We start from the raw sequence: 24,302 nt of genomic DNA, 5'->3' as shown, positions 1-24,302 counted from the left end.
CTGTATCCCCAGTGTGAATGCCACACACACAATCTAAAACATAGCCTACAGTATTATCATAAGGCATTGGTGATCATTAAAACATATTAGCAAATAGCCAAATTAAAGTTAAAAAACAAAGCAACAATGATATTCAAATCACCAGGTCCCAAGCAGTCATACATGCAGTGAATGTAAGGATGAGTGACAGGTGATTTTCAGAAAAGGAACCCCAAACAAACAATACATAAAGCTACTACTGTTCAAGTCAGTCCAACTGCCAAATAACTTCTCTGTGAAAGGAGCTAAAGACACACCAAGGCCTTAGTCAGCTAGACAAAGGCTTATTTCACAAAAACACAATAGCCTAATCTAAAGAGTCAGGCCTAATTACCATTTCTGGTCTCAATCGAAGCTGATAATTATGGACACATTTGTGCTTTAGAAATTAGTATGAACATTCTTTTATCAGCTAATGAAAACAAGAGGTACATTTAATATGGTGTCTAGGCTTTATGAACAACTCCTATAATGCCGTTGTTTCCTGAAAGGAGAAATAACGACTGGCTAAAATCGGGACTCCCTAAAAACACAATACAAGTGACTTTTTGAAGCAGGTTAGGAGAGCATTTTCGCTAACCCTAACCCTTTTTCTAACCTAATTCTCCTAACCAGCTGTTAATTCTCCCACCCTGGTACGACAAAGTCGTAGCTGTATCGAAGTGGCATGTTCCTCAGGTAACAGACACAGTGAGCTCTTTCATTAATGTGACAGACGTGTTTGTTTGTGTATGTATGTTTCGAGGTGTGTCAGTATCGCACCCTAAAAGAAATGTATAATCCAAAAAAGTCCTAAGAGTTAAATCCATGACTAGAATGATGAATTATAGCTAAACCCATCATGTTCCATCTGAGATCATTCATCACACAGACCTGTTTCATATTCCACACCATGACCAGCAGTCATTGACAGTTATTTTTCAATCTGATTTATGCAGCTCCCCTAAGAAAGTTTTGCACATGCAAGAGAGAGCTCATTACAATGACAATGTGATCTGTGGGAGACGAGAGGAGCGACAGAGGGTCTGTGTGGAGGCACCCAGACAACTCAACTTTCTCACCATGGCTGAGATTCATTAGTACTCCATGCAACACAGAGCAGCATCGTCTGTCAGTCCAGTCAGGTAGCCCAGGTTCTTGTTTTACAGGTATTAGCTACAGTCGTTGTTTAACAGATCACCGGACCCATCTGTTTCTCCTGAGGAGCAGGGTGCCCCTTGGGAGGTTTGGGTTGGGGGAGGGGGTCTGCTCACTCACTCCTTCCAGAACACCCTAAACTCTCACCCAGCGAGCGGTGCTCCCACATCCAGCAGCCTCCCCTCTCTCTCTCCCTCCGTCCCTCCCTCCCTGCCCACTGCAGTTAGCCAATCAAGACTTGCTGCCCCATTTCATCTTTGTACTGTGCAGCGCGGCCAGCTAACGACTCTCACTTGATTCAAATTAGAAGTATCCCTGGCTTTCCCCCTCAGGCATGAACAAAAATAATTACTGTACAAACGAGGCCTGGGATGCTCCTTTAAACGGTGTGCTGGAAGGCAGGCCTCATTGGGAACTGGCGTGGTTAAATAAAGAAGCCGTGTCTGGATCCCCCTGCTAGAGCGTGTCCGGCTTAATTAGGTAAGTGTGGTTACCTCCTTGGCCAGTTACAAGAGTTGTGGTTGAACACCAGTGTATCGCTGCACTATGGGCAGCAGGTTCTGTGGCCAGAGTAGCAGCGAGTAGCAGTGTCTTAGTGAGGGGATCCGGTGTCGGAGGACATTCTTGTGCTGTGATGCAGGGGGGGGCACATGTGAAACCTGGCACACAGTAACAGAACAGAAAGTTTGTCCCTCTCTCACTGGTCAGCAGAATAAAATATAGAATATATGTGGTATGACATAGTAGGCCTATATGGTATGACAATGATAACATAGTTGGATAGACCCAGGTTAGTATCCGTGGAAAGAGACCGTCTAGCTGACTCTGAGGTTTTGTGCTTACAGGCAATCCCACGGAAGAGTGTCAGCAGCACCCCTAGTATCTCAGCACACCACTTCCGCATCTAAAGGACTGCCTCACTGAGTCCCCAAAACAACCCATCACCTACACTAGTTGATACCTGGTCCATAGCGCCTGGGAGAGACCAGCAGTATCCCTGTGTAGAACTACTCTGGACATCACTTTATGCTGAGATCCGGTCACAGCACCGGTCCCTGTCCCTGTTGCCACACTGATTAATGGCTTCAGTGCCCCATTGGGCCGCAGGTGAGGGAATGGAGCCCAGTGGTACATGTGAGATCCTGAGTTTAGGACTAACCCATGACAGAGACTGAGCACAATGCACACACACCCAAACACACCGCAGTCCACGCTCATGCTTCTATTACCATCACCAGAACACTTGTATCTGGCCTCAGGAACCTGAAGGCAAATTCCCTGAAATGTCTCTATGTAGCGGTACAGTAATCCACTATCCTGCTGCCATTAATCTAATTTAGCAGAGCAAAGAACAGTTCCAGAGAGAGACAGAGACAGAGAGAGAGACCTCTGGTAACATTCCTGCCCATCCGTCTCAGCCACTGGGTTTACATTCGTCTGCTCTGGACCTTAGAGCCCAGTGAGTCCCAGAGACACAGCCAGGCACAAATTGACGAGGGAAGAGCAAAGGCAACACTGGGTTCATTCTGCTGATTAATGATTGGTTGGGTATAATTCACCTAGGAGAGCAGGGCCCATTTCCTGGAACAGACAGACAGTGTGCCTTGATGAGGCCTAGCAGAGAACTATATAAAAAGACATAGATGATTCATCCAACACAAAGTCCTGCTAGAATTCCTAATGGTAGTGCATTAGTGGGTCTAGACTCTGGAGCAACGAACTGAATGGACCGTTCTTCAGTAAAAAGGAGAAATTAAAGCATTCATGGTGTTCAACGCGAGAGCACCCATTCAGCAATTTCAAAGGGGAATTGGATATCAGGGGCATTAACATGTCTATATTGGGATCAGTGGCGATTTTAGCATGTAAATCTTGGTGGGGCAAGATGGCATTTTTTTTTTAATGCATGCCAGTAAAGCAATTACACAACACAAACAATCCATAAAACGGTGGCCAAACTGTTGGGCCTACATAAAGTTGTCCCAACAGCAGAGCTTTCTTTTCAGCACCATGGAGTGAATCCTTACCACCGATACACGTGGCCATCAGTGGAGCCTTGTCCGGCAACGGAACAGTTCATTCAGCCTCATTTACTGCCTTTTTTAAATAAAAAAACATAGCTAAAATGGCTGACTTGCTTAAACAAAATGTGGTTTCTACTGACAATTGAGATGTACAAACTATGGCATAAGGGAACGATGAGCGGATAACAGGCAATCTAATATCGATTAAGACAATGAGAAAGCGAAGACGGACGTAGTCAATATAATGATTTGTTCAGCACTTTTGAAATGTACAGCGACAGAATTCCGAACATGGGCCGTTCTTACAGTATTCTCCCTGTTCACCAAGTCAGAACCGTAGGATAAATAAGGGGGCATATAAGCAGACAATAAAAGCTCTTAGAAATGTCGTCATCATCAAATATTGTCTAAAACAGGCTATAGGCTACATGTGCACCACCAAGTCAGAACAGTAGGCTACGTTATGAGGGAGAAAGGGACCAAATTATTAGGGTGAGTCACATGGGCTACAAACAGCTTACTACACAACATACACTTAGTATTACTTTCTTAGCTACAGTATACATATCTCCCTGGCATATTACATCATTTATGCAGCAGTATACAATACATTTTTGGACTCAGTTATGCTGTGCTCACTTGAACAGGAAGGTGGTATTGCGGCCCTTCTTGGGGAATTCTGGAAAAAAAACAAGGTTGAATCATGACGTCAGTGATCTTCAGGTCGGAGCTCTAGAAAGAGGCCAGAGTTCCAGACTTGGAATTCCAAGTTGGATGACCGTTCAAAATGTATTCCCCCCCCCCCCCCCCCGAACACTGAGCCAATCACAGCGCAACTAGAGAAGATCCCTAACCCCTACGCTCTGTATTTTCCTCTGGCTGCCCCTCCACCACAGAAAGCACTGAGCTAGGCTGAAACACCTGCATTTCGGAGCTGACTTACTCAAGAAAGCAAAGAGACCATGTTTGTACGCAGCTTTATTAACTCAAATGTTGTTGTTTTTTACATTGTTTGCAAACTCATGTGACACGTATTAATGCCAAACAGGTGGGGCTCAAAACAGGTGGGATGAAAACACTGAACGGAGCATTACACCCAAACTGTACTCACCCTTCTTTCATCTGAAAGGAAGGAGTCATTCTACTCCCAAGGACTTGGAGTGAGGACTTCATTAAGAATGCACCTAATCATAACAGATGGCAATTCCTCATCCTTCCCTCTGTTGACTAATTAAGACTAGGAAGAGAAGCCAACATCATTATGTAGATGGAAAATATGGAAGTCACACAGTGCCGCCTGTAGACACAGAATGGTGTTCGACTATCAGAGAGAGTTGCATCCCTCCTGGTTTGAGTTGGAGGGAAGCACCTTTGACCAACCTTTGTTCCACACAATGGAGGTCTCCGCTCCCCTCCATAGGCATGGAGGCCCTGCTGCCTGCAGCCACACAAAGGCAGCCAGGATCACATGACTTGATGCTGGTCAGCCAGCAGGCAGGCAGAACAGACAAGACAATCCGGCACACTCTGCTCCTCACAACAACTCACTCAACGCTGCCTCCGTCACAGTCAGTAACACAACAACTCCACAAAATGAGGACAGAGGGGATCCACCACAGAGAGAGGCTTCATGTACATAGACAAACAAGCACATACTTTCATAATAAGATATCCCTCAACAACGAAACAATACAAACAACTTTAGAGTCTCAAAATGTTGCATCCTATAAAAACCTTTGAATTCCATAAAGGATAGGAATCTAATTTCCTTGAATTTAATTCAAATGGATGGCTGGTATAGTTTCCTCTGACTCAATTGTTACTTTCTGCCACAGCATCCTTCCCAAAATATCCTTCCCCTTTCACGGTCAGGGGGTAGTGGTCGTGTACTAGAACTAGGACACACCTGAAATAGCTCAGCCAGGTGTGCAGAGGAGAGCAGTACACAGGCATAGTCCCCCTAGGAGAAGCTGACTAATGTCTTTTCCGGTCTCTCCTATCAGACTAGTGGGGCTACAGTCAGGGTTACATTGCTGTCATGCTTATTATGTACCGTTATTGCACAGGTTATAGGACTGCTAGAACATATTGATGTGGTTCCTGTTGGTTCCTTTTCCAGGCATTGTAAAGATGTGATCTGTGTTCATCTGTGTGTCAGGAATGAACCCTGTGCCCCTACTCCCACCATCACCAAGGAGACTAGTCAGCCTCCGCTCTATGATTCAGATAGATAACTCAGGAGACAGATTGGTAGAATGCAACATGATGTGCTGTATGGTGGTGGTTCAGTATCATTCACAGAATATTAACTCTGAAAGTAAGTCATCATGACTCATGTGTGAATCAGGGAACGGACAGAATTGGCCAGTCAACCTACATGCATTGGTGTCCTTCATCTACAGAAGAGTTGTACAGCATTATCTGAAGGATAGGCCCATGATTTCTACTGTCAGTGTCACATCCAGTCTGTGAGTGTTTGTGTTTTTACTAGCTTCTGCAATCTGCATAGAAATGAGCAGTAAAAGGGTTTAGAGTGTTCATGTATAATGGCCCCCAAAACAAATCGTCATAATGCAATCTGACTGTCAGTTTTCACCTCTCCATGTTGAGCTGCCAATGATCCTCATGGAACATAATGGTACATCAAATAGACTCACCCAGAAGTTGTTTTTAAAGAATGCCATCTTCACTCAGTTTTATAGGGATCTGCAATAAAGTGAGAGAAGAAAAAAATGTTACAAATGGGCCAGAAACAGAAACTAGCCCCCTGCTCTCCCCGATCAGTGACCAGAGTCAGCCAGTGGCACTGAACCAACATTCACACCAATAATGAGACACCTCTACAAATGGATTGTTGTTTTCACTGTGCTGAATTGCTATGGATCTCTTGCTCTTGCTGTAGGCTGAATCACCCTTTGTACAGGTACTGTAACAATGTATTGGGCTACATGAAAAGCCACCTCTCAGGCCCCAAAACAGACAATGACACTTTACTGTACAAAAAATAAAGTGGAAACTTCTGAGGCGGTCTTATTAAAAACAAGCTGGCGTAAGCAAGTAGACAATAGATACCTTTAGTTTAATGAAGGCCAGAGTGTCCTGAGGGGACAGCCAGGGTTGTTTAACAGTTCACTTCAAAAGAGATGGAGAGGCTGACACAGGGGAGGGAGGGGGAGATAAGACTGATCTGACACAGCCACCAAGGAGAGTGTGCCCGATCAAGATGAATAAAGATCTCTCCGGTGTGCTCACTCATTCTGGCCATGTGTGCACTAAAGAGCTGAGGCAATAGCCATACCTCCAATTCAACCCCCTCCCCAGAGTCACCTCCCAGACTGGGCCTGGAGCGATTGACAGCAGAGGGTCTACTAAGGTGAGGACACACACAAAGAGCCTCTACAACACAGTGACTCAACAAGAACCATGGTCTCTTTTCTGACTATGAAGTGAGATTCGTGACCATGAGCTTCTGTTCTGGCAGAGCAGATTTCAATTGACTGGACGCAGGAGGAAACATAGCAACAGCTGAACATACACCCCCTGACCCCCTATAGCGTTTCTCCACCCATCCACACTGCCTTCCACTGTGGGGGATTTAATTCCTGCTCAATTAGCATCTAGCTATCTGCTCATCATGAATAATAGTAGCCTTCCAAGCACATAGCAAAGATGAATGAGTGGAAAAGGTGTGTGTGACTCTGCAGGCGCAGCGTTTCTCCAGGGAAGGCTGTAGGTTCCCTGTTATTTTGCTGCGAGGAGAGGGTAAGGTATGGTCCCTGCCTGGATGTGTTACATTGTGCTGACGGCAGGGCTTTCTCTCTGCTGGCACAGTGGCTGACCCTAGCTCAGGCAGGACAACCTGCTGCTGGACAGGGGCACACACACAATTAATTAACTCAGCATGGGGACCCTGGAGGGTTCTCGTTTGGCAGCATGGCTTAGGGCTAAAAGTGAGATACAGCAGCCAGCTGCAAAGTACCCACTCTGCTCTACAACACTGATAGAGGAAAAGAGGAGAGGTGGAACAAGTTAGAGGGATCTGTTTGGCTGTGTAGCTGGATCACTGGCTGGTGGTGGTGAGTGGTAAGCAGAACGTGCCAGGCTTCACACACAGTTGTTGAGAGGAGAGATTGGTGTGGGGCTAGAATCATCAGTGGTGTAGTGGAGGCTATACACAGGAATATATTTTTTTATTTAACGTGTCAGCGTGTCGCAACGCACGCTGACACGGTCGCCAGGTGTACTGTGTTTCCTCCGACACATTGGTGAGGCTGTCTTCCGGGTTAAGCGAGCAGTGTGTCAAGCAGTGCGGCTTGGTTGGGTTGTGGAGGACTCACGGCTCTCGACCTTCGCCTCTCCCGAGTCCGTACGGGAGTTGCAGTGATGGGACAAGACTGTAACTACCAAATGGATATCACGAAACTGGGTTGAAAAAGGGGTAAAAAAAATAATCAAAAGGCTATGAAATAAAGTTGACTTGAAAACCTGTAGAACAGGAGTGTTTATAAATATTTCCATGGTCAAATTTTGGCTTGGCTTCTTAGAAGCAAGTTAAGACAGGTCTCATAATATGAAGAAAAACATCCAGGTTTGACAGGCTATAACCGTCTCTGGTAGATGGAAAGGCTTTCTCAAAAACCTACTCAATTAAATGTTAACTAGCTACAAAGTAGCGTATGCCTACCAGAATGATATGATTACCTGCATCAATCCAGTGGGTATTTGTTTGCAAATGTGGCTACAGAAAAACACTAATCAAACAGTGCTAGGTGCTAGTGCACTTGAATTAAAGGCTAACTACACTCACTAATGATCATTTCTTACATTTTTCCCCAGACCTCAAAAGTGGTCTCCTGTTATGGTTTAAGCATTATTGTGGACTTAGAAAACAACAAAATTGGATGTTCTAGAAAATAAAAATTGTGGCTTTGAGAGCGACCAGAGGATGATATCGGTTAGGAAACTGTCGCCGGACAACCTGACCGGGAAGATTTTAAATTTACCAGCCCCATGTGCATTGGGCGTCCCACTACGGCATCCACCCCAGGTGCTCAGAATGACAGAAACCACAAACATTATGGTCATTCATTTTAACACGCCATGCAACTCCTGTAATGAAGCAGTCAATAAAACGTAATTGTCAAACATTTGCCAAAATGCAATTCGCGAGAAAACACCATTCTAAACACTGCACCAGATGCGAGCTGTAGATGACAGAGATGAAAATCTCCATTAGAAACTTACAAAGACGGTGAAACTAGGATGGGTTGTTAATATAACGGCCTTCGTCTTCTGGACAACGATAGAAGGTTGATATGAAAATCAGTAGAACAGGAGAGAAATGGCATTAAAGGAAGTCTTTCATGTGGCTGTCAGTGAAAAGCATCTCAAATATGTATCTTGAGTAGAATTTTAATGTTGAGACAACAAGCTTATGCGTTCATCTCTCTCCAGAATGATGCACTCAGCTCTCCCAGAATGCACTCCGCTGTCTTCTGTCAATTCATTGATTAATTGTGTGAAAAGTTTGCTGTTTGTTCATTTTTATCAATTCACCATTACATATGTTACCAGTAGTAAATGTACCGTTAATCCCCATCCTTTGATTACATCAATGCATTGTATTAGCCTACTAAAATTAAGCCTACAGTCAATACCATTCTGATTCTCGAAGTGGAAACGTTACTTGTAAGAAACAAGTTTTGGTTTGTTTCATAACCATCATGTACAACTTTTTTCATGGTCTTTTGTTTGGAGTGCTCCATTTAAGCACCGAGCATGGGTTTGGTTCCTATGCCCTGATGTTGAGGGAGCGTTCGCGCCTGAGTAAGCATAGAAGTTGTAAATATGGTACTGGAACTGACCCTGTATATAGCATGCTTACTAACTTAATCATGTTATTCTTATTTCTATCCCATATATCCAGTGGAAATGTCATTAAAAAAAGCTTTCCCTAGCGCAAAAACAGCTGTCGGTCCTGAGCTAACTGGCAAGAATAGGCTAGTTGATACAATGTTGCAAGTTCGCTAGAGACTGCTTTCCTGCATCCAGTTGATTTATTTGATACAATGTTGTACTTCACTAGTTAAAGCTTAAGTAAAGACAGAAAATATATTGATACTACGGCTTTATGTACAGTACAGTTCAAAAGTTTGGGTTCATTTAGTCATTTCCTTGTTTTTTTAAAGAAAATTTAAAACATTGTCCATGAAAATAAAATAGATCAGAAATACAGTGTAGACATTGTTAATGTTGTAAATGACTAATGTAGCTGGAAACTGCACATTTTTTATGGAACTTCTACATAGGCTAATTATCAGCAACCATTACGCCTGTGTTCCAATGGCACGTTGTGTTCGCTAATCCAAGTTGAATAGCTAATCCATCCAGAATAGAAAGAGTGGGAGGCCCCGGTGCAAAACTGAGCAAGAGGACAAGTACATTAGTTTGAGAAAGACGCCTCACAAGTCCTCAACTGGCAGCTTCATTAAATAGTACCCACAAAACACCAGTCTCAACGTCAACAGTGAAGAGGCGACTCCGGGATGCTGGCCTTTTAGGCAGAGTTCCTCTGTCCAGTGTCTGTGTTCTTTTGCCCATCTTAATCTTTTCATTTTATTGGCCAGTCTGAGATATGGCTTTTTCTTTGCAACTCTGCCTAGAATGTCAGCATCCCGAAGTTGCCTCTTCACTGTTGATGTTGAGACTGGTGTTTTGCGGGTACTATTTAATGGAGTTGCCAGTTGAGGACTTGTGAGGCGTCTGTTTCTCAACCTAGACACTCTAATGTACTTGTCCTCTTGCTCAGTTGTGCACCGGGGCCTCCCACTCCTCTTTATATTCTGGTTAGAGCTAGTTTGCGCTGTTCTGTGAAGAGAGTAGTACACAGCATTGTACAAGATCTTCAGCTTCTTGGCAATTTCTCACATGGAATAGCCTTCATTTTTCAGAACAAGAATAGACTGATGAGTTTCAGAAGAAAGTTCTTTGTTTCAGGCCATTTTGAGCCTGTAATCAAACCGAGCAATCGGAGGAGAAGGGCCTTGGTCAGCGACTTGACCAAGAACCCGATGGTCACTCTGAAAGAGCTCTAGAGTTCCTCTGTAGAGATGGGAGAACCTTCCAGAAAGACAACTCTCTGTGCAGCACTCGACCAATCAGGCCTTTAAGGTAGAGTGTAGTCAACCGATTAATCGGAATGGCCGATTAATTAGGGCCGATTATAAGTTTTCATAACAATCGGAAATCTGTATTTTTGGGTGCCGATTTGCAGATTTTTTTTATTTTTATACCTTTATTTATTTAGGCAAGTCAGTTAAGAACACATTCTTATTTTCAATGACAGCCTAGGGACGGTGAGTTAACTGCCTTGTTCAGGGGCAGAATGACAGATTTTCACCTTGTCAACTCGGGGGATCCAATCTTGCAACCTTACAGTTAACTTGTCCAACGCAATAACGACCTGCCTCTCTCGTTGCACTCCACAAGGAGACTGTTACGCGAATGCAGTAAGTCAAGATAAGTTTAATGCTAGCTAGCAACTTATCTTATAAAAAACAACCATAATCACTAGTTAACTACACATGGTTGATGATATTACTAGATATTATCTAGCGTGTCCTGCGTTGCATATAATCTGACTGCGCATACAAGTATCTACGTATCTGACTGAGCGGTGGTAGGCAGAAGCAGGCGCGTAAACATTCATTCAAACAGCACTTTCGTGCGTTTTGCCAGCAGCTCTTCGTTGTGCGTCAAGCATTGCGCTGTTTATGACTTCAAGCCTATCAACTCCCGACATAGGGCTGGTGTAACCGAAGTGAAATGGCTAGCTAGTTAGCACGCGGTAATAGCGTTTCAAACGTCACTCGCTCTGAGCCTTCTAGTAGTTGTTCCCCTTGCTCTGCATGGGTAACGCTGCTTCGATGGTGGCTGTTGTCGTTGTGTTGCTGGTTCGAGCCCAGGGAGGAGTGAGGAGAGGGACGGAAGCTATACTGTTACACTGGCAATACTAAAGTGCCTATAAGAACATCCAATAGTCAAAGGTTAATGAAATACAAATGGTATAGAGGGAAATAGTCCTATAATAACTACAACCTAAAACTTCTTACCTGGGAATATTGAAGACTCATGTTAAAAGGAACCACCAGCTTTCATTTGTTCTCATGTTCTGAGCAAGGAACTTAAACGTTAGCTTTCTTACAGAGCACATACTGCACTTTTACTTCCTTCTCCAACACTTTGTTTTTACATTATTTAAACCAAATTGAACATGTTTCATTATTTACTTGAGGCTAAATTGATTTTATTGATGTATTATATTAAGTTAAAATAAGTGTTCATTCAGTATTGTTGTAATTGTCATTATTACAAATGTAAAAAAAAATTAACAATAAAATTAAAAATAAAATAAAAATCGTCCGATTAATCGGTATCGGCGTTGAAAAATCATAATCGGTCGACCTCTAGTAGAGTGGCCAGACGGAAGCCACTCCTCAGTAGAAGGTATGACAGCCCGCTTGGAGTTTGCCAAAAGGCACCTAAAGTAGTCTCAGATTATGAGAAACAAGATTCTCTAGTCTGATGAAACCAAGATTGAACTCTTTGTCCTGAATGCCAAGCGTCATGTCTGGCGGAAACCTGGCACCATCCCTATGGTGAAGCATGGTGGTGGCAGTGTCATGCTGTGGGGATGTTTTTCAGCAGCAGGGACTGGGAGACTAGTCAGGATTGAAGCATGAACAAAGCAAAGTACAGATAGATCCTTGATGAAAACCTGCTCTAGAGCACACAGGACCTCTGACTGGGGTGAAGGTTCCCCTTCCAACAGAACAACGACCCTAAGCGCACAGCCAAGACAATCCAGAAGTGGCTTTGGGACAAGTCTTTGAAAGTCGTTGAGTGGCCCAGTCAGAGCCCGGACTTGAACCCAAAGGAACATCTCTGGAAAGACCTGAAAATAGTTGTGCAGCGACGCTCCCCATCCAACCTGAGCTTGAGAGGATCTGCAGAATGGGACAAACTCCCCAAATACAGGTGTGCCAAGCTTATGGTGTCATACCCAAGACTCGAGGCTGTAATTGCTGCCAAAAGCACTTCAAAGTACTGAGTAAAGGGTCTGAATATTTATTATGGGGTATTGTGTGTAGATTGATGAAGAAAAAAAACTATTTAATACATTTTAGAATAAGGCTGTAACATAACATGTTGAAAAAGTCAATGGGTCTGAATACTTTCCGAATGCAGTGTATTTGTATTTATTATGGGTCCCCATTAATCTTCCTGGGGTCCAGCAAAGTTGAGGCAGTTTATACAACTGGCATGCAGATCGTTAGAAATGTTAGGATAAATTGCATGCTTCCCCAAACTTGAAACTCAGGCGCCTCCTATTTAGTCTTTATAAAATAATTGCCTCCATGTTTCTATGGTCAGATTTTCATGGAAGGCAAGACATAATATGAAATAAAACATTCAGGTTTCAAACAATTAAGTGTGTTTTCAAAACACATACTGCCTCCAGCTCACAGCTCACATTGTAGTGGGTGAACATGCTAATAGCCTGCCTACAGTAGTTTTTTTCACTCCTGGTCAATTTGGCTGGCAACATTGTATTTATCCTCTTTTACCTGGACCAGAGGTAAACAAAGATTAGAACAGTGTTGTCTATTGGGATTCCTCTGGTAATTAATATTCCACAGGAGCTGAGCATGGTGGGCTGATGTAGAAGGTACTGTGGTGGAACCATTTGGTACAAGCTGACTCACTGAGTCTCACACAGAGGGTCAGAGAGAGAGAGAACAGCCTTCTCCATGTTACACAGCTCAGAGGTGGGTGGACTGATAAGGAATCATTCAAATAGCACATAATGGCCAGTAGGCCTAGTTCCTTTCTGTCTCACCAGCTTAGTGAGTTTGAAACAGTAACACGTTGCGCTGCCTCCGCCCTGGACTGGGCTGGGCTCCTGCCCTTTCCCCTGCTGATTGTGAGAGTGTCAGACAGACTGAGCCACCACTAGTCTAAGACCACGCTATCAGCAGCAGTGGAGAAGGCAACATCAGCACCTAGAGCCCAGGCTGCAGTCTACAGTCTAATGCCATAGAAAGAGCCAACAAACAACTACTGACAAGAACCAGATGGACTACCAGAAAAAAAATGGGGGTTTAACAAAAAAATATCCTTCCAGTCCCCCCCAATAAACTGTCCCCATTCTCGTTTTGGCCACAAATAAATGGCATCTCTACACCCATATTGAGCCTCACTCTCTCTTCCCCGTGGTGGAGGGAATTGAAGTGGGGCTACTGGCAGATGCTTCTCTCTGGGTTGACAGTTCAGCAGAGGCTCCCTGCCTGGTCCTTATATCCCCACACCACCCTTCTTCATCTCATCTCTGTTAAGGCATGAGGCTGGGGGGGAAATTGACCAACTCCCACCTTCACTGACAACCCCAGATATCCGCCTCCTCCATCTTGGAGAAGAGAGAAAATGGGTCAAAGTATTGACTCGGCCAAGAATCGAGTGAATACGGTCTGCTAGGCTATTAACAGTCCCATCTGTCACTGGCAGAGGCAGTGAGGTGGGAGAGGAGAGGAACAGAAAGAAAGAGTGGGTGGATAGTGAAACGAGACATGTAAAAGAACAGACAGGCCTAAGGCTTTAAGACAGAACAAACTGAGAAGAGGGGAACAAGACAAATGAGAAAAGTGCTACCACCAATCAACACTCTCCGACACTAAATGGCAGACTGATATAGGAGTCGAGCTCTAAAAGCAGTGACCTATAGCTAAATCCACAATCTCAGGTGTAACACATCTATGATACATCTTGCCAAACTGTCGCAGCTGTAGGCATTTTCCAAGGACAGCGACAGGGAGAGTAGCTACTGCACTGCAGTCTGTTGCTCTGTCCTTCATCAAACCTGATTTGGCAGGGACAGGAGGAGAGAATTCCCCTGTTAGACCCATTTTGAAGTACCCACTACCCTCCCTGCCAATGACGATGCTTCCAGAGCCAGGTCTGGGAGTCACCCAAATGTGACTGGCACATCTGACCATATGGAGCTGGCTGCAATATGGACCTACTTGGTCCTGTTGATTCATTCAATGTGATAGGGACAGACCATTATCAAGTTTGAGAAGTTTTAATGTCACATGCACAAGTACAGTGAAATGCCTTTCTTGCCAGCTCTAAACCAAACAATGCAGTAATCAATATCAACATAGTAGTAAAAATAACATACGGTAGAACAAAAACACAAGAAATAAAAATAAGAAGACAAGAAAGTAAGAAGCTACATACAGGGTGTCACGTTCTGACCTTAGTTCCTTTGTTATGTCTTTGTTTTAGTATGGTCAGGGCGTGAGTTGGGTGGGTTTATCTATGTTCCATTTTCTATGTTGTGTTTTGCGTTTGGCCTGGTATGGTTCTCAATCAGAGGCAGGTGTCGTTAGTTGTCTCCGATTGAGAATCATACTTAAGTAGCCTTTTCCCACTTGTGTTTGGTGGGTGTTTATTTTCTGTGTCTTCCACACGGAACTGTTTCGGTTGGTTATTTCACGTGTCGTTTATTGTTTTGTTTCAGTGTTCGCTTGTTTTAATAAAGAGCATGAACACGTACCACGCTGCGCATTGGTCCTCCGATCCTTACTACTCCTCCTCGCCAGAGGAAGACAGCCGTTACACAGGGTCAGTTCCAATACCATACTTACAATGTGCAGGGATACTGGCGTGACAGAGGTAGATATGCACAGTGGTAAGGTGACTAGGTATTAGGATATATGATAAACAAAGTAGCAGTAGTGCATGATGTTTGTATGTGAGTGTGTGTGCATAGAGTCAGTATAAATATGTGTGCGTGTGTGGAGTCCTGCAAGTGTGCATATACAGTGCAAAAATAAAAACGTAATACCAGGGTCCACTCAGTCTGTGTAGCCATTCCTTAAGCTATTTAGCAGTCTCATGGCTTGGGGATAGAAGCTGTTCAAGAGCCTGTTGGTGTCAGACTTGATGCACCAAATCACATTTTTATTTGTCACATGCGCCGAATACAACAGGTGAAATGCTTACTTTACAAGCCCTTAACCTCTTGGAACTACCATCAACTACACTAATTAGCATAGCGAAACGGCCAAATAATCTTACTAGAAAATATTCATATTCATGAAATCACAAGTGAAATATAACGAAACACAGCTTAGCCTTTTGTTAATCACCCTGTCGTCTCAGATTTTGAAATTATGCTTTACAGCCAAAGCTAGACAAGCGTTTGTGTAAGTTTATCGATAGCCTAGCATAGCATTATGTCCAGCTAGCAGCAGGAGGCTTGGTCACAAATCAGAAAAGCAATCAAATTAATAATTTACCTTTGATCTTCGGATGTTTTCACTGACGAGACTCCCAGTTAGACAGCAAATGCTCCTTTTGTTCCATAAAGATTATTTTTATACCCAAAATACCTTTGTTTGTTTGTCACGTTATGTTGAGAAATCCACCGGAAATAGCAGTCATGACAACGCCGGAAAAAAATCCAAATTATATCCATAATATCGACAGAATAATGGCAAACGTTTTTATAATCAATCCTCAAGGTGTTTTTCAAATATCTATTCGATAATATATCAACCAGGACAATTGGCTTTTCAGTAGGACCGAGAGGAAAAATGGCTACCTCTCTTTTACGCAATAATCACTCCGAGAGCCCTCAGCTGGCCACTTACGCAATGGCAGCAGAGAGAACGTTCTATGACTAGTGTGGCTGGAGTCTGTCAATTTTTAGGTTCTTCCTCTGACACCGTCTGGTATAGAGGTCCTGGATGGCAGAAGGCTTGACCCCAGCTATGTACTGGGCCTTTCGCACTACCTTCTGTAGTGCCTTGCGATCAGAGGCCGAGCAGTTGCCATACCATGCAGTGATGCAACCAGTCAGGATGCTCTTGATGGTGCAGCTGTAGAACCATGACAAATCTTTTCAGCCTCCTCATGGGCTTTGTCGTGCCCTATTCACAACTGTCTGGGTGTGAGTGAACAGGGAGTACAGGAGGGGACTGAGCACGCACCTGAGGGGCCCCAATGTTGAGGATCAGCGTGGCGGATGTGTTGTTACCTACCCTTGCCACCTGGGGGCGGCCCGTCAGGAAGTCCAGGACCCAGTCGCAGAGGGAGATGATTGGTCCCAAGGTCCTTAGCTTAGTGATGAGGTAAGCGCATGCTCAGAGTACACGTCCTGGTAATCCGTCTGGCCCTGTGGCCTTGTGAATATTGACCTGTTTAAAAGGTCTTACTCACATTGGCTACGGAGAGAGTGATCACACAGTTGCCCGGAACAGCTGATGCTCTCATGCATGCTTCAGTGTTACTTGCCTTGAAGCGAGCATAGAAGTAATTTAGCTAGTCTGGTAGGCTTGCATCACTGAGCAACTCACAGCTGTGCTTCCCTTTGTAGTCTAACAGTTTGCAAGCCCTGCCACAGCCGGTGTACTACGATTCAAATCTTAGCCCTGTATTGACGCTTTGCCTGTTTGATGGTTCGTCGGAGGGCATAGCAGGATTTCTTATAAGCTTCAGGGTTAGAGTTCCGCTTCTTGAAAGCGGCAGCTCTACCCTTTAGATCAGTGCGGATGTTACCTGTAATCCATGGCTTCTGGTTGGGGTATGTACGTACGGTCACTGTGGGGACAACGTCATCGATGCACTTATTGATGAAACCAGTGACTGATGTCAGTATCGCTTGCCATGCGGAAGCAGAGACGACAGTCCATGGCTTGGGTGGCTGGAGTGTAACAATTGTCCGGGCCTTCTTTCAAAAACGCCTGATATGAAATGTCCTTGATGGCAGGGGGCTCAGCCCCAGTGGGGTACTGGGCTGTCCGCACCACCCTCTGTATCGCCATGCGATCGAGGGCGGTGCTGTTGTCATACAGTGATGCAGCCAGTCAAGATGGTCTCAATGGTGCAGCTGTAGAACTTTGAGGATTTGGAGGGCCCATACCAAACCTTTTCAACCTCCTGAGGGGAGGAGGCACCTTCTTCATGACTGTGCACTTGTGTGTGTGTACCATTAAGTCTTTCGTGATATAGACACAGAGGAACTTGAAGCCCCCAATCCGCTCCACTGCAGCACCGTTGATTTAGATGGGGCCCCTGCCTACGGGTTGTCTGGGTTAGCCCTGTGTGTAGTAGCCCTGTCCTTTAATTTAGTGCCAACCTCAGTGTTAATCCAGATTGATTTGGAAAGAAGTGAACCTTCACTGTGGGGACGTCGCCGATGCATTCCTTAATGAAGCCAGGCTGGCACTCTCAGCAAAGCCTATGTTAATCAGAACCGTCTCAGCACAAAGGCCCATGTTCATCAGAATTGCAATAAAACGTAGCCTACATGCAATCATTGATTTCCCTATTCACTGGCTTGATGTAATGTGCTGTTGCTGCATCAATTTGGATGTCAACACCATCAAACTGTACATATGAACAAACCTCTGCTTGTGTCAAATGTTCTCTCCCTCCTCTACCCAGGCAGCAGAAGAATAATCAGGCAGAACCTGAGTATGCTCTCCTCCATGCACCCCATTGTTTGGAGCTGAATGGGTTGTTTTCCCTGTAGCATACGGTGCAGTCTATGACAAGGAGTCAGCCTGCCAAGCATCACTTCCAGCACAGACCCAGCAGCATTGAGCAGAGCATGACAGCATGGTGAGCACTGGCATGGCATTATGGCATAACAAAACATCATACAAATAAATTAGGTAAGAATACATTTCCATAGTCCAGCTGCTAATTGAGATGACAAAACAGAGACCAGAAAGAAAATAAGAGGCTCTATCTCATCTCCTTCAGCATGGTTCTCTTTTGGGTCACCATGTGCTTTTGAGTGGCCCAGATTAGAAAAATTAATAGTAACACAAGGTGCTGAACAACATCAGAAATCTCCTCATTTCCTACTGCACAGCAACATCCCCTGTTATTTGGAATTCCACAAAATAGATCTGACATCACAATAGTCAGTCACCATGTCAACAACCTGTGATGCATTTCGACCTGGGAAATTCTATTATTGAGCTCCACTTATCACTGGTCCACTTAGTGCAGTTTGAAGTGAACCCGTAACCCAACAGAGTGAGGTCTGTTCCTGCAGCCAGCCCCACGGTGGATACTCGTGGCCAGAGAGATCCATCTGCTAGAGACCCTATGCTTAGTAGCATGGCCACCGGCACTGCCTTCCAGCTCTGCCCTGCTTGGCAAGATCCAGGGAGTCCACGGCCAGCAGCTCTGTAGCTTACATTACAGGCAGGGGATCTCCATAATTAATTCACCACCAACAGTAGCACCATACTATACTGTATGGGCCAGCTGTGAGGGCAGAGGGAGCCAGCTAAATCATGAGGACTGAAAATCCTTAAAGCTAGAATCCTTAATTGAAACAATAAAGTATTCTCCCCATTTCACTAAAAAGATAGGAGATGGAGAAATGTAAACACTCTCAAATTCATAGACAAAGCTATGGACCCCAGAAAGAGTAGCTGCTGCTATTGCAACAGCTAATGGGGATCCTAATAAAATACCAAAAACTAAGGACTGATAAAATGTATTTTCACCATGTTGAGGCTATACAGGGTTTGCTTACATTTACGTGGCATAAAACAAGCTTACATTTTGGGGTTCTGATGGGGTACGATAGTTGAACTAAGTTAATTTAATAGATTTAATAGATTCTATTCTTAAAGAATTAATGGGTATATATGATTAATTTATAAGTTCTAAACTGTATGTAGCAATTAAGGATTCCAGTTAAGGATCAAGTGATATGCTTCTTTTCCCCAGTGCCATAAAATGATTGAATTGAGTGCTCAGATTGCAGAGCGGAGTTAGCCCGCTATATTGATATGGTATTCTCCTCACAGGCTGAGGTGGCCAGCTCTGCAGGAAGGCTCTGATCAGGCTTTAGGCTAATCAACAGAAAAATACAGAGCGAGACAGTCAATTCTAATCTAAATGCAAAGTAGGACTCTTATTCCCCCTGGCCTTGCCTTTCTTCTCTCCCTCCTTGCTGCTCCCCACATCGCAGCCTTTTAGGGGCCGAGGCAAGGCTGAGTGATGTGGATGGTGTCTGACGGTGAAGAATGTGCTGTAATTGTGGCATGCTTCAGATGTGTCTCTGTTCTGGGAGGAGAGCTAGCAGGGACCTGATGATGGCAGCGGGTAGAGAGAGGCTGCTAGGTGCCTGCCTGGCCCCAGATCAACAGGAATGGCGGGGGTCAAAGCCTCCACTTTTAAGCTCAGTGTGATCTCCGACAGTAAGGGCCTACCTACCAGCAGCAGCCGGCACCACACAACCTCAGCTCACCCCTCCAGAACAAGTGGATGGTTATGATTTCAGATGCAGAGGTTCTGAGTTAAGGGATGTTGAGCTGGCTTCAATAGGTACCTGATTAGAAACTGGACCTCAACCCACCCATATTTCCCACTATGATTATCAGGTGAATATCTGCCTCTACACAATGAAAAGTTAATAGAGATGAGACAGAAAGGTAGGTTAAGCTTTCAGAGTGCAACTCATAAATAAACATTATTTTTTGAAAGATAAAATGCTTTGCGGAATACATAACTAAATACTCAACTACTCATGAAGTCAACTGGCAAGATGCCATGAAGTTGGTACATATTTCTTAATCTTATTGAAACTCCTCCACCTCGCATCTCTTCATTCCCAGTCCCACCCACACATCCATCCATGAATCACTACGCTCTCTCACCACTCACAACTAGCAGAGTAGAGGGTTTCACTTGATCGAGACATAAGGGAGGGTTTTCTTCACCTCTCAATATCAGTACTTATATTACTTTTTCAACACCGATCAAGAAACGTCTCTATGAAGGTTTCTGTTCTCTGTTTAGAAAACCATGTAGATTGCAATCTGAATAAAAAAAACAACATCAACCTCTCCTACAGCATTTTCATATAAGCCTAGGTGGTTTCAAACCAGCTTTAGAATAAAAGCTAATGGCATTATATATTTTAATTTGAGAAGGTTAAAACAATTGGAGAACAGGTGTCAATGTGGAATTTTACTTCCACTATCATCATTATTTAAAATAAAAAAATGTTACACGGGGTATTCCATACAATGCTAAATAGAAAAACTGTTCCAGAAATGGCCAGGTTAAGTCACAGTAACTTTCTAGACCTTTTATCAACATGGTCATTAGATAAGTCTCTGAGGTCATTGATTGCTGTTGACATCTTGTACTATCCCAGGAGGATATGATTCTACCAAGATGAATAAGGGATATTCTCTCTCTCGTACACACACACAGTAAAAAAATAAAAATGTTAACCCCCCCTGAAAAACACCAAAACAGTGACAGTCAGAGGTGACTTTTAGTTCTTCCAACCAGCAATATCATCAAACAAGTTTCTCATTATCAAAATAAACATTGTCAAAGCAGTAATTTCGCTACCTTTAAATATAATACATTTTATAGGGCGGCAGGTAGCCTAGCCTAGCGGTTAAGAGCGTTGAGCCAGTCACCGAAATATGTCGATGTGCCCTTGAGCATGGCACTTAACCCTAACTGAGTAGTTTTCCATAATTAGCCATCAAACGGTCTACTTAGCAAATATATAACAAGTAAACCTTAATCTATATTTCTGATCATTTAATGATATAACATTACCAATATCCAGTTAAAGGTTGGCAGCAAGCATAGGTCAAAAACGTTGTCAGTTGTCTGCTACTGATAGCGTGCAAGCTTGAATTCTACATTGTCTTCTCTCATGCTGCTGAAGACGGCAAGGCATTATGCAGTTCCCCGCGCTAGTTACAAAGCAAGCTATTTTACAGGACCCAGCCGAAATAATAGTTAATTACCTGTATATTTTTTCAGGAAAACCTTTATAGTACATTTTCCATCTTCAGTCATTCACCTGTCCAGCTCCAGACATAGTTGTATAATGCCCAAAGTGATTTGATAGTAGGCAGAGGTACAATATCTCTAGGCAGTTTTCAGTGTGCGCGCAAATTCCCACCCATCTGCCCCTATTGGTTGACATACTTGTCAATCAAGCCTAGAGCGCGATGTTGTAGGCATAGCAACCATTCGGAGGCGGGTCTTCGAGAATTTCTATGCGCTAATTGGATGAAAAAATATTATTCTGAACATAACGCCCACCTGTTAGTACGCGGCTGTGTTGGCCAACGTGGGCTTCCATCAATAAAACGGACGTATTGAAAGCCATATAATAATCTATTCAAATTTCCTCATAGATAAAATGTGTAATGTCATTTGTCTTTCAAGGTGGTGCATGGTCATGTAACAAAATGTAACAAACATTTTATTTTCCCCCTCCATTCAACATACTTTCCTCATCAAAAGCTGCATAGTAAAAGATTTATACAAATGCAAAACCCAAAACCCACCTACCCTTCCTGGGGCAGCAGGTAGCCTAGTGGTTAGAGTGTTGGACTAGTAACCAAAAGGTTGCAAGATCAAATCCCTGAGCTGACAAGGTGAAAATCTGTTCTTCTGAACAAGGCAGTTAATCCACTGTTCCTAGGCTGTTATTGAAAATAAGAATTTGTTCTTAACTGACTTGCCTATTTCAATAAAAATCATTCTTTACCAAAACACATATAATAATGAAAGAGACTGTCTTCAGTATGAACATTGTCCATGGACTGCATAGAGAAACTGACCTGGTGCCACTTGGGTCACAAAAGACTGACCATTATTTACAGGGACCCTGACATGCCACACATCTCTACAGGTGTAAATGTGGAGAAAAATACAGCCTCATTGTTTCATGTCACTCCAAGGATAAAGCAGTTGGCTGCTGTGCTGGGACATGGTCTGGGGTAGCAGTGTCGGGGGTGTGATGGTTAAGCTCAAGGTCTAGTCAGGGTTAGGGTGGCTTTTGCGGTTGTAACTCTTCTCCAAGTACCGGCCACAGATCTTGCGGTCAGGTTGTAACTCTTCTCCAAGTACCTTGCAGGGGAACTGGTAGCTGTCGTCAATGTTGTTATTTTTCATGTGCCAGTTGAAGTGAGGCCTTCTGACAGCAGGTGGAGCCACACACCTCACACCTGGTAGAGAGGGAGAGAGGAAGAGGGGTGAGGCAAAGGGATAGACAGAGGGACACTCATAAGGACCACAACACATATGTCAAACAAGTTTAGAGTATACTTTCAGTATAAAAGAAACTGAAAAATAGTCCTTGAGTGCTGTTGCTATGACAGAGAACACTCACTGAACAGGCTTCTCTCTGCGGCAGTGGATGAGAAAGCGACTATTGGTGTGGAACACCCGGGCACAGAACTCAGATGTCCCTCTGCTCTCAAGACAAAAGCCAGAGTTCGTCTTGACCATGTGACTGAAGAAAGACAGGGCCCTACAGGGAGTGTAAGAGCAGGTGAGTCCTCCGGTGGAGGTGCTGGTACTTCATATGATGCTGAACAAAAGGTGCGATAAGATAGAATGGAGTTTAGTGTATTTTACCTTGCGATGACTGTAATAAGTAGATAGTGAGCGGTCATCTTCAGCTATGCTGCTGGACATTGAGGTACTGCCGAGAGGAGAAGACTTTCCCACAGCCATCAAACTCACAAGGCGAGGTTGATTTTGGTGTCATTTTTATGGGAACGTTAAATTATGATGACAATAAACAGATAGAAATAAATTAAGTGATAATGCACAAACCTTTTTTTTTATGACAATCTGAGGAACATTGTCGACTGGCTCCTCTACAAAATCCAATCCAAATGAAAGAAAATTAAAGAAAATTAATTAAATGTATTGCACAGTGTGTGCTGATAGGAATCCTTTGAACTATGTTCATTACTTTCATCCCAGCATATTTGACTTGAAAATCCATTTAATGGTTTTAGTCAAATAATCCAATCTAGCAAATTAAGGAAATGTGAGAAAACATCTTCAAAAGCCACCTGTTTCTATCAAAATCCAACTCCTCCTTGTCCCTGACCTACAGTATCTCTCTCTGCCTTTGACTGAACTGCTCCCCCTTCCCTCCCACCCCCTTCAGCTTCTCCCTTGCCAAAAGTTTTGAGAATGACACAAATATACATTTTCAAAGTTTGCTGCCTCAGTTTGTATGATGGCAATTTGCATATACTCAAAAATGTTATGGAGAGTGATCAGATGAATTGCAAAGTCCATCTTTGCTATGCAAATTAACTGAATCCCAAAAAGACATTTCCGCTGCATTTCAGCCCTGCCACAAAAGGACCAGCTGACATGTCAGTGATTCTCATGTTAACACAGGTGTGAGTGTTGATGAGGACAAGGCTGGATTGAGTTCATACTGATTGAGTTCGAATAACAGACTGGAAGCTTCAAATGGAGGGTGGTGCTTGGAATCATTGTTCTTCCTCTGTCAAACATGGTTACCTGCAAGGAAACACATGCCGTCATCATTGCTTTGCACAAAAAGGGCTTCACAGGTAAGGATATTGCTGCCAGTAAGATTGCACCTAAATCAACCATTTATCAGATCATCAAGAACTTCAAGGAGAGCGGTTCAATTGTTGTGAATGCTTCAGGGCGCCCAAGAAAGACCAGCAAGTGCCAGGACCGTCCCCTAAAGTTGATTCAGCTACGGGATCGGGGCACCACCAGTACAGAGCTTGCTCAGGAATGGAGCAGGCAAGTGTGAGTGCATCTGCACGCACAGTGAGATGAAAACTTTGGAGGATGGCCTGGTGTTAAGAAGGGCAGCAAAGAAGTCACTTCTCTCCAGGAAAAAACATCAGAGACAGACTGATATTCTGCAAAAGGTACAGGGATTGGACTGCTGAAGACTGGCGTAAAGTCATTTTCTCTGATGAATCCCCTTTCCGATTGTTTGGGGCATCCGGAAAAAAGCTTGTCCGGAGAAGACAAGGTGAGTGCTACCATCAGTCCTGTGTCATGCCAACAGTAAAGCATCCTGAGACCATTCATGTGTGGGGTTGCTTCTCAGCCAAAAGAGTGGGCTCACTCACAATTTTGCCTAAGAACACAGCCATGAATAAAGAATGGTACCAACACATCCTCAGAGAAAAACTTCTCCCAACCATCCAGGAACAGTTTGGTGACGAACAATGCATTTCCCAGCAT

General features: G+C 43.9%; 1 protein-coding gene across 6 annotated transcripts in view; it reads right to left on the bottom strand.

Annotated features, from left to right (window-relative positions):
* Positions 1 to 21,223, bottom strand: part of LOC110521501 (F-BAR domain only protein 1) — a 46,519-nt gene extending 25,296 nt beyond the window's left edge. For 5 of the 6 annotated variants that reach the window (XM_036968413.1, XM_036968416.1, XM_036968414.1 and 2 more), the window contains exons 1-2: positions 21,062 to 21,222; positions 5,858 to 5,906 (exon numbers count right to left, since the gene is read on the bottom strand). In XM_036968413.1, coding sequence (XP_036824308.1) covers positions 5,858 to 5,884 — 27 coding nt within the window. In that variant the 5' untranslated portion in view covers positions 5,885 to 5,906; positions 21,062 to 21,222. Of the gene's footprint in view, positions 1 to 5,857; positions 5,907 to 21,061 lie in introns of all 6 variants that reach the window. The other variant, XM_021599093.2, reaches the window with a different exon arrangement.
* Between the last annotated feature and the right edge of the window lie 3,079 nt (positions 21,224 to 24,302).

The sequence above is a fragment of the Oncorhynchus mykiss genome, chromosome 30, assembly GCF_013265735.2.
Source record: "Oncorhynchus mykiss isolate Arlee chromosome 30, USDA_OmykA_1.1, whole genome shotgun sequence".
Classification (NCBI taxonomy): domain Eukaryota; kingdom Metazoa; phylum Chordata; class Actinopteri; order Salmoniformes; family Salmonidae; genus Oncorhynchus; species Oncorhynchus mykiss.
Note: the sequence above shows the minus strand (reverse complement) of the source record. Positions and strands in the feature narration are given on the sequence as shown.